At 46.8% G+C, this 10,547-nt stretch overlaps 1 protein-coding gene across 1 annotated transcript in view; it reads left to right on the top strand.

Annotated features, from left to right (window-relative positions):
• Window positions 1-9,768, top strand: part of Pitrm1 (pitrilysin metallopeptidase 1) — a gene marked incomplete at its 5' end in the record, with an annotated part of 30,581 nt that extends 20,813 nt beyond the window's left edge. Inside the window, 11 exon segments of the mRNA XM_013513654.1 lie at window positions 1,263-1,383; window positions 1,503-1,579; window positions 1,842-2,007; window positions 2,522-2,622; window positions 3,135-3,255; window positions 4,187-4,246; window positions 4,861-4,973; window positions 7,331-7,456; window positions 8,281-8,426; window positions 9,164-9,266; window positions 9,374-9,768. Of these exon segments, the coding sequence (XP_013369108.1) occupies window positions 1,263-1,383; window positions 1,503-1,579; window positions 1,842-2,007; window positions 2,522-2,622; window positions 3,135-3,255; window positions 4,187-4,246; window positions 4,861-4,973; window positions 7,331-7,456; window positions 8,281-8,426; window positions 9,164-9,266; window positions 9,374-9,467 (1,228 nt within the window).
• Window positions 9,769-10,547: the final 779 nt, after the last annotated feature.

Here is a 10,547-nt window from a genome sequence, read left to right on the forward strand (position 1 = left end):
ATATATATTATTTTAATGCATCAGTGGTAATCACTTTTCCGTGAATTATTTTATTTTCAAAACTTTGTGTTACGGTCTATAAGTTTACCACACATTTGTTTGGAATTTGTTTTATGTGGAAATTATATTTTCTTGCTGTTAATATATCATGTTAAAATATTTCTGAATTGGGCATTAGGTAACAAGATACAACTGGGGCAATAACATCGATCTGTTAAGATTTGAAAAGGAATACTTGTTCTATCAGGAAGTGTAAGCGATTCACCATCACTCGTGTAGGCCTTGGTTGTCCTGCGAGAAGGTGGCGTGGGGACGGCGTTCTAGTTTGTCTCTGCCAACTTGCAGGCGCTGTCGTCCCCGTAAGTAGGAGTGTGAGTACCCCTGGGAGCACTTAGCTGCCTGAGTGCGCGTAGAGTGCCTGTGCCTTGTCTGCGCAGTGTCGGGCCGAGGCGCAGGGTAGGTGGTCGTCAGAGCCGTGGACTTCCCCGTTCCGGAGGGCAGAGGGAACGTGTGCCTTTGCAGGGTCTGAGGCGGAGCCTGCTGTACTCTGTGCAGCGGGGGATGCGGGCAGGCAGGGTCGGGGCCTGTGGGCCTGCGCCCCAGCCTCGGAGCGGACAGGAAGGAAAATGTCCTTCATCTTTGGAAAACGCGTGCGATTTTCCCCCCATAGCTCCCAGTGCTTGTCCTTTTGTAGCAGTTGTACAAAACACCTCACAGTTATCCTCTTGAGTCAGATTATTTCTTGTGTTAGGAGCCTTGGTGAGAATGTTTCATTAAAAAGCGTTGATCCTGAGAGGAATTTTGCTTTTCTTATAAAGGCTTGTTTTTCAGATCCCTTCCCCTCCCAAGGCATAGCAGATACTTCAGCAAATGAAGTACGTGCCAGAATATTTTGGAAGGAGAAAATAGAGAACACTCACAAAAGATTTACAGGCCTAGGCTGGAAAGGCATAGTTAGGATTTTACTTCCGTGCTGGACACTGGCTGCCTAAGTGTCTGTGGCCTGGAAACCGGAACCAGATGAGACGTGCTTCCCCAGGACAGCGGGCATGGGACCGGTGCGTAGGGTGTGAGTGCCACAAGGCATTCGGACTCTGTCACCTTTGTAGTCTAAAAAGAAAGGTTTTGAAATGGTAGTTAATGAATATATGTATGTATATTATGTAGCTCTTAATAAGTGATGTGTAATTCATGATGCAGTTTTAAAAAACGACTCGATACAGATTGTCTCGGTAATTCAGGAAATATGTCTTTGCTCTCAGGCTGGGCTGCGGCAAGCTTAACTACAGAGAGCAAGCGCAGCAGATAGAACTGAAGACAGGGGGCATGACGGTCTCTCCGCAGGTGCTCCCTGACGAGTCCCATCTGGACACCTACGAGCAGGTAGCCTCTCGTTTCTCGACCACAGCTAGAGGGGAAGGTGTGTTTCCAGTGTGGTTTTTCTCTTTCAAATTATACCATAATTAAGTTTTGCTTTTGTATTTTTTCCTTTCCTGATTTAGGGTATACTCTTCTCATCTCTCTGCCTGGATCGAAACCTACCAGACATGATGCATCTGTGGACTGAAATATTTAACCAGTAATTTTATTTACCAAAGATCTGTATAGTTGGGATGTATCAGAAATCTAGTTCTGAGATGCTTGGAAGTGTTTTTGAAGTGGGAAATTTTACTTGTGGCTTGTTGGTTTCCTAGCCTGATTTTACTTGTAATTCCTATGGATTTGTAAAATGTCTGAGGATGTTGAAATAGTCTGAAAACTTAGACGTAATAGATTTCCCATGATAGCGAAGGGGCCATGGACCCGTCTCCAGGCGTTTATTGTGTGTGTCTTTTCCGTAGCCCGACCTTTGAGGAGGAGGAGCACTTCCGAGTGCTGGTGAAGATGACTGCGCAGGAGCTCTCAAACGGGATCCCGGAGTCTGGGCATGTCTACGCGGCCCTTCGAGCAAGCAAGACCCTCACGCCTGCAGGGGACCTGGCGGAGACCTTCAGCGGGATGGATCAGGTGGGGTTGGGAAGGCATGCTGTCTTGGTTTAACTGGAGCTTCCAGAGTTGCTGCTGTTCTCTGGTCATAAGTTTTTTCTATCAGAAGGGCTCATTTTCTTCCCCACCCCCACCCCAGTACTGGGAATTGAACTCACGACCTTGTACTTGCCAGGCAGGCGCAGTGCCACTGAGCTAAATCCCCAGCCATTAATTTTTTTTTTTTCTTTTTTCTTGCTTTTTTTTTTTTTTGGTACAGGGAATCGAACTCATGACCTCACACTTTCCAGGCAGGCACTGTGTGGCTGAGCTAAATCCCCAGCCCTCACTTTCTAATTGACCAAATTTCATGAGGAAAAGTTATTCCTTTGTGCTACCCCCCCAGTACTCCCCCTCCCTCTGCTGACATACAACACATCAGTGCAAAGTGAGATTATGTTTCTTGCTCAGGTGGTCTTTTATCAGGGATGTTTGTTTTTGAGGAAAAAGGAATCTGTGATTTTTGATATCTATGTGTTTGATTCCATTGGTTCAGGTGAGGTTGATGAAGAGAATTGCAGAAATGACAGACATCACACCAGTCCTGAAAATGTTCCCACGGATCAAGAAACATCTATTAAAATGTGATAATTTGAGGTGGGTTCATGATTTGTTTCTAAAAAAAGATCTTAAGGTTGATCTCATTTTGTTAACTAGTTTTTAGATACAGTACCTTTACTGAATTTCTAATTGTATAAACTTACAAGACCCAAAAAATACTTTGGCGTTATAGAATTAGTTCTTGACTTATACTATTGTAGCAAACTAAGAAACTGTGTTGGCAGATCTTAGTATGCACTATATTTTCCGTGTCCTTCAGAAGAACAGAGAATTTAGAGGCAAAAATACCATCTTTTACATTTTAATGGCTATTTATTAGCTTAACACATTGAAATTTGTGATATCTTTTATAACGTGAATATACCGTGGAGAAGTAAGACAGCCGCATATTTCCACATTTGGGTACCGTTTCTTTGTTTTTGAATATTATTTTATACAAAAGCAATGTTATTTGCTTCTTGTGTTATTTCTACAAAATGTGATGAGTTAGTAAAATAGTGTTTCATGTTTTGTAATACTGATTTTATTAACCATGAATATTTAAGCAGATGTTCAGTGAATGCTACTCCTCACCAGATGTCTCAGGCGGAAAAGGAGGTGGCGAACTTCATTCGAAGCATTCGTGGAAGTAAGAAGGAACGGAAACCTGTCCGCCCGCATGTGGTTGAGGTAACAGGCTACTTACAAAGCTGGTGAACGCTGAGCCCCGCAGACACCAGGTGTCGTTCTTATTTTTTACATGTGTTTGTTTGATTCTCAAAACCATCCACTGTGGAGGTGTTAGTAGTCCACCATCCCATACCTGAAGAATCTTAGGTACAGGTTAGGTAACTTTTCCAACACTGGGCTAGTAAAGAAGTGAATTCAAACCCTGGTGTTTGGCCTTAGACTCAGCGCTTGTTTACAGTTCCTCGTGCCTTATCATGAGTGGTCTCCTCATAAGGGAAGACAGACTTCGATTTGGGATGTGGTAGAATGAAAACAGTCCCAAACAGTGATCTGGTGAAATCTCTTGCTGTTTGTTAGGCTTCGGAAGACATAGATGGCAAAATCCTTTTCAGGGTGATTCACTAATTCTTGGGTTTTTCTGTGGAACGGCAGCAGTTACTAGTAATCGAATCTGATTCCGTCTGATTCGTAGCATCAGCAGAGAAGCCTGCGCTTGCAGTAGGGAAGGGTGGCGGCGTGCAGGTCCTGCAAGCATTCCTGTCGTTTTCTCTTTTGCTGCTCACGTGTCCTCCCTGCACACAGGGAGTGCTCTGCAGTGTCTCCTCAGCCTCCTGCCCTCCGCATGAGTGGAGGCCTCTGGGGGCGGCCGCTTTGCACTCCATCAGCCTTCTGACCAGAAAGGCCAGAGGAGGGAAGTGTCGAGCGTCTTCTTCGTGAAGCATTTCACTAGCACCTCTTTTATCGACCACCTGAAAAATCTATAAGAAAATTTCACTTCTTTAATACCTTTAACATCTTGTTATTTAAAACAGCTAAGCAGATATGCCCTGATCCTTGTCATTAGCTCTGAATTTTCTAAAACATATTTTCTAATCTACTTTAAGTGAGCTTTGCGTTTTTCTTGCTTCTCTTGGAAACACTTTATTTTCAGAAACCCACACCCAGCGGCGCTGGTGCTGACGGCTCCCAGATGGTACGAAAGCTGGTCACGGTAAGTGCGCGCGAGCCCCTGGCTTCCGAGTGAGTGTGCCTGTTGCTTTGTGCTGTGCTAATCACCCTCGGTGGCCATCCTTCCATCCGAGCCTTTCCTGGGGCAGCGCGTGTTCTTAGGACGAAGACTTACTGTGTGTTACTGCTGCCGCCCTGAGCTTTTCCCCTGAGCCAGTGCGGAGTGAGTGCCCCATGCCCGGTCCTTGTGGGAGGAGGACGCTGGTTACTCCGTGGTCACCTTACCTGGTAGTTCGCCTCGTGTTGCAGTGGCTTGAATGCCGTCAGTGCACCTTCCTGCACGCGGTGGGACCTCTTCCCCTCACTCAGCTTCCGTAAAGGTGCCATCCGCCCGGCTCCCCACGGGGTGTGTTCCCGGGGAACCGATTACGCTGCACCTGATGGAGAACGGGTTGTTTAGGAATCACTTTAGCTTTGGAATCTCTTGTGTCCACTTTGAAGTTAAATATTGTACGGAATAACATGACTGGGGTTTCTCGCTTTTACATAGGAGCGCCTAGCTATAGGCTGCAGTTTCACAGCATTTGAGTTTTAGCACCTGTGGGCTGTTGGGAGGTCTGTACCATCCGGGCTCATTCCTGTACCTTCGTCTCTCAGGAGCCCACTTTCAAACCCTGGCAGATGAAAACACATCTCCTGATGCCTTTCCCGGTGAACTACGTTGGAGAATGTGTCAGAACTGTCCCCTACGTACACCCAGACCATGCCAGGTAAGAGCTGAGTTTGTTCAGCATGTTAGAAGGTGGAAAGGCATGTTTTTCATTACAGAAAGTTTCACAATAACTTTTTTTTTTTTGTCTTTTTAAGACAAGGTTTTGCTATGCAGTTCAGGCTGGTCTTGAACTCATTTTGTAGCCTAGGCTGCTTCAAACTCACAGCAGTCCTTCTGCCTCAGCCTCCTGAGTGCGCGCCACCACGCCCTGCTGTAGTAACTTTGTTGGATTGTGCCAGGTGATTCTGATCTGTTAGGTGCAGGGTCTGGCTATAACCAACTGAGCCTAGTCAGCAAGAGGTTCTCTGAAGAAAACTTAAAGTACATCCTCAATAGTGTGGAAACAACAAAACCTTTCTGGACAGAATGTCCCACACCCGTGAACAGAATGAGTGTATATCCCTGAGGCAGTTGTGGAACAGCACAGACAGCAAGGAGCCCAGCGTTAGCTCCTTTCAAGACAGCCAACTCACTCTCGTCTGTAGGTTGAAAAATGCCTAAACTGAGGCCTGAGACTTTGTGGTACCCGGGGCAGGTTGAAGCCCTGTGCTTGCATTTGCACCCTCCACGAGGTCAGTGTCATCCACACGAGAACAAAGCAGAGCTCCGCGGGGAGAAAGGAGAGGCGTGGGGTTGGGGCGCGGCTCGGGGAGGCTGTTTCTGGTTCCTCCTGGAGCAGTCAGACGCCCCGTTCCGCCCGCCTGAGAGGAAGCCGAGAGAGGCGCCGGGCTGCGGCCAGGTTGAGGGGAGGCTGGAGCGCCCCGCACGGGGCGGGAGGCCCCACCAGAGAGCGCGGAGCTGAGCAGTGGACCGCGCGAGGTACGAGAGGTAGTTTCGAGGTGGAAAGATACTGTAAAATGTGGCTTGTCGAATCTGTTTGTTGTGTATTTGTAGAAAATAAATTCCTTTATGCTGTGCCATCCAGAATGGTGGTAAGTTTTTCTGCTATTCTGAGGAAAATACAGATTTAAAACGCTAAAGTATTCTGAGTTTATCTTTGGATAATGGAATTACAGGTCTTTTTTCCCTTTATGTTTTTCAACAATGAACATGTATTTTTTATGTCATATAAAATTAGTAGAAAATTTTAAGGAAAATAATGCACAGCTGGATGAAATCAGTCCTTCGTGCAAGTGCAGGCCCCTTCTCCAGGGCCTGTCTCCTGCACCTGACGGACGGCTCCCGCTGGGGCGGAGCCCAGGCCGGTGCGGTCCGCAGCCCCTGCGCGCCGGGCTGGCCTGAAAGGCCCACAGAGCATCGTGACTGCCCGCCGCAGTCTTCGGGACAGGCTTATGTTCGTTCCTTCATTTGACTTCTCACCTGGCTTGTAGCCGCTACGTCTTGTGGAAAGGGTGATGGTGGTGGGGATCAGGGAGCGAGTCTCCCCACCGGGGGAGGTAACAGCCCTTGGGCTTTGCCACAGACTTCAGGGTCCCGGCTCCTTGTCCATAGGGCTGTTCGATCTTCAGCCACGTTACTATGCTTTCTAGAACCATCTTTTTCCAGAGGATCAGCTATTACCATGCACATGTAAGGCAGCAGGAAAATAGGCTGTAATACTAGCAATTTGCTTTTTTGGAGTATCCTGTACATGGTTTTGTAGGGACGGATGCGTATAAAAACCTATCCAAGAGATTCTCACATGGACCATTTCAATAAATGATCATGTATACATTTGCCTTCACGTTAAAAATCAATAACTTCTTTTTATCATATTTAAAAAATGCCTTATGTGTATGATAACAAGTTAAGATTCATAGAGATATTTTGAGGAAAAGTTGATATTCCTCCTCTACCACCCCTTCTGTCCAATCCCTGTGATCCAGTCAGAAAATGGTTCTTTCTCACATTATTTTGTTTTGGTTCATTACAGAAAAGTGTGTGTGTGTGTGTGTGTGTGTGTGTGTGTGTGTGTGTGTGGGGTCCATAACCCATACTGTTGTCTCAGGGTTGTTGGTGGGTCAGTTCTGGGACCCCACACAGATACCAGGCTTGCAGACGCTCACACCCTTGGTATAAAGTAGCGTAGTGTAGTGCTTGTTTAGAACTCCCTCCAGGCCACTTCAGATCACGTTTACGTTGTTTATAATACCTAATATAGTGTCAATAGTATACAAATAGTTACTATGCTATTATTTAGGGAGTAATGAGACAAACTTTATGCAGGTGCATTTTTTAAAAAAATGCTTCCATTTGTGCTTGAATCCACAGATGTAGAAACTATGGTGCTTTAAACTTGATTTTTGTTTTCACTTAATTATATCCTCAGTATCTCTTTGATTACTTTGTATTATATGTAATACTTCTCATTAGCCATGTTGTTTTTAACCTGGACTTTCTAATCCTCAATTTCAGTCTTAAGATTCTTGCCCGTTTGATGACTACTAAATTCTTGCATACAGAAATTCGAGAAAAAGGGGGTGCTTATGCTGGAGGTGCTAAACTCAGCTATAATGGAATTTTCACATTTTACTCTTACAGGTGAGTTGTTATTTTCTTTTTTTTCCGGTACTGGGAATTGAACTCTCGACCTTTTGCTTGCCAGGCACGCGCTGTGCCGCTGAGCTAAGTCCCAGCCTCAGTTGTTATTTTCACTGTTTCACATGTGAATGTACACACACGTCTCACTTTAGCCACTGACTCTATAGTTCCTGGTTTTCTGAGGCTCCCCTGCCTGAGGTCATGTGTGCTGATACCCAGGGTGAGCTGTTTATTGCCACTCCTGAGTTCTCCGCATCGCAGCCGCCTTGAGCTCTGTCCCACCCGATTGTATCTGTGCGGAGCCGTGATGAGGCAAGGTGGAGGAAGCACAACCTAAGTCCTCGCTCGCATTCCCTGCGAAACTGTCTTCAACCCTGTGTCAGTGTGCAGAAAGACAGGAGGGTGTTTCTGAAACTGGTCCCACATAGGAGTAATCTCTAGACGATTCTGGGTATATTTTGTGTAAGGGTTTTGTGTAACCTTTCCCTTTCCCAGGTGTCTTCCATAATTTCATTTCTGTGCTGATTTTCCTTCACCCATGTGGCATCCTCTGCTGAGGAGAACCATGGAAGCGTGTGTTTAAGTAATCTAGTGATGAGGCTGGGCGGATAGACCAGGTCACTGAGAGAGGAGAATGTTGAGAGGTTTCTATGGTTACACTGAAATTTGTGCACACAGTAATTGGTTTTGCCGGTGAGCTTTTTGGAATATGGAGTGCTAACATAGATCCATTAACAAAATGTTGAAAAACTATTGACACCTGTTTATTACTAAGTTTTTCCATTAGTAAAATGCTTCAGCAGTAAACTCTTTGGATTTCCCAGGGACCCAAATTCAGTAGAAACACTGCAGTCTTTCGAGAAGGCTGTCGACTGGGCTAAGGCTGGAGACTTCACACAGCAGGATATCGATGAAGCCAAACTTTCCGTTTTCTCTGCTGTAGACGCTCCTGTTGCTCCTTCAGACAAAGGTATTTTGAGTGAGTGGGAGCCTTGATACATGGCACAGTATTGCCAGACAGCTCCACACACAGTTTTCTGAGTGATTGCTTCTCGGCAGGAATGGACTACAAGCAGCAGCTCCCATTTCAGTTTTTCCCATGTCTCTGTACTGCTTTGTGTTAGTATTTTCATGTTTGACAGCCTAAACCATGACCTTAAAAACAGGACTCCTGAGCTCCAGTAAAGGGTACCAGCCGGGTGTGGTGGTGCATCCCTGTCATCCCAGCGCTCAGGAGGCTGAGGCAGAGGACTGCTTCAAGTCTGAGGACAGCCTGGGCTACTTAGTGAGTTAAAGGCCAGCCTGCACTACAAAGTGAGACCCTGTCTGAAAAAAAAATAGACACCTGATGGTTGCCATTTCAAATGAATCCGGCCGTATCATCCCAGAGCTTCAATAACCTGAGGCGGGGCGAAGCCAAATGTCTGGGCCTCAGCGGTGAAGCTTGCCATTAGGGCTGGAGGAGGACATTTTGGCATCGTGAGAATGGCCACGTCCCTGTGCAGTGTCACTTTCGTTCACAGATTAGGCTTACGTGTTCCTTACTGAAGCTTCGTGTGTACTCAGGGTGGGCGCCTGTAGGACTTGGCCTGGCTCTGGGGAAGTAGAGGTCAGGTGTGCTCTTTCGGGTGTGCAAGCCCCTTTATTGAAACGTGCACGCCGTCTCCCGGCCAGCCTTCCCAGCTGTACCCATGGGTTCACTTTTAGGCTTGGACCACTTCTTATACGGCCTCTCCAACGAGATGAAGCAGATGCACAGGGAGCAGCTCTTCGCTGTCGGCCATGACGGCCTTACTGCTGTGAGCGACAGGTGAGCGTGTGGAGGGCCTTCACGTGCTCGGGGCTCAGGGGAACACCGAAGTACGGACACTCCTGCCGACCTCAGAAAGCAGCCCTCACGCGGGGTCTTCCTTCCAGGTACCTCGGAGTGGGGAAGAGCACACACGGCCTGGCTCTCGTTGGACCAGAGAACGAGAAAATTTCTAAGGACCCGTCCTGGATAGTAAAATAGCTGGTCACAAGCATTTCTGCCTCAGGAACTCAGCCTCTTACAAATTTAGCCTCTCAGTTAATTTCACCTTGAAATACTGGAAATGTTACTGTTTTCCAAAAATCACGTCCTCCTTAAAATTTGACCAAAGGTGTTAACTAGTAAGTTGGACAAAACCTTTTTATCTTAAGGAAATACAGAGCATGAAGAAACTAATTGAAATAATCATGCATTAAATGCCAACTATGAATGAAGTGGATTTTAAAGTGTATTTATTGATCCTAGAACATTTATTTTAAAAATAAAAGCCAACCCTGACCTACCTGTGTTTTAGTAGTTTTAAATGTTTTGCTGAAGCAGTATGGGTTGGGGTCTATTTAAATAGTGAGTAAAAGTTCCAGCGGCTGCCTGGTGTGATGTGTAGGAGGCCGGCCGGCCACAGACCTGCGGGAAGTCCGCCCAACAGTGGGAGACGCACAGGGCGGCCCGGCGTGGCTCCGTCCCCAGAAGTAGGTGCGTTCGGTTAATAAACATTAACGTGAACTTTCCCAGTCTGTCCTCACTGTGCCAGAAAACTCAACACCAGCTGCCCCTCCATTGTTTCCTTCCTGTTTCCCACACAGACTTACTTCTGACCATCCCTTTCCTCGCCTTTCTACAGTACTTTCCCACTTCTGGGACACAGGTGTCTGGATTTTGGCTTTTGGAGACTAGCGCTGAGAGCGCACAGACGGGGGAAGAGGCAGAGATGCTTCTGCACGCAGAGTGAGCACCCGTCACCGTGGGAGGCTGTCCCCTAGGATTTCCTCATCCTCCCTGACAGCATGTCAGAATCTTCTGGAGATTCCAGACTCGGGGCCATCAGCACCACGACCACCTTGTCTGGAGCGGGCAGTAGATGTCAGATTCTTCGGGAAAACCTCCTTGATAGTTGCAGCGTTCCGCTTGGGTGGAAAGAAATCAAGACTATAAGATCCCTTATTCCCCGGGGTTATGTTCCTGTTGTTCACTTTTGATCTATGCCTTGTTCGTGTGTGCCTGGAGTCCCGGGCGGTACCCACCCGTGTGGGCATCACTGCCAGAGCTGGTCCCGTGCCTGGA

Source organism: Chinchilla lanigera, unplaced genomic scaffold (genome assembly GCF_000276665.1).
Source record: "Chinchilla lanigera isolate Chin_1 unplaced genomic scaffold, ChiLan1.0 scaffold00020, whole genome shotgun sequence".
In the NCBI taxonomy this organism is placed as follows: Eukaryota; Metazoa; Chordata; class Mammalia; order Rodentia; family Chinchillidae; genus Chinchilla; species Chinchilla lanigera.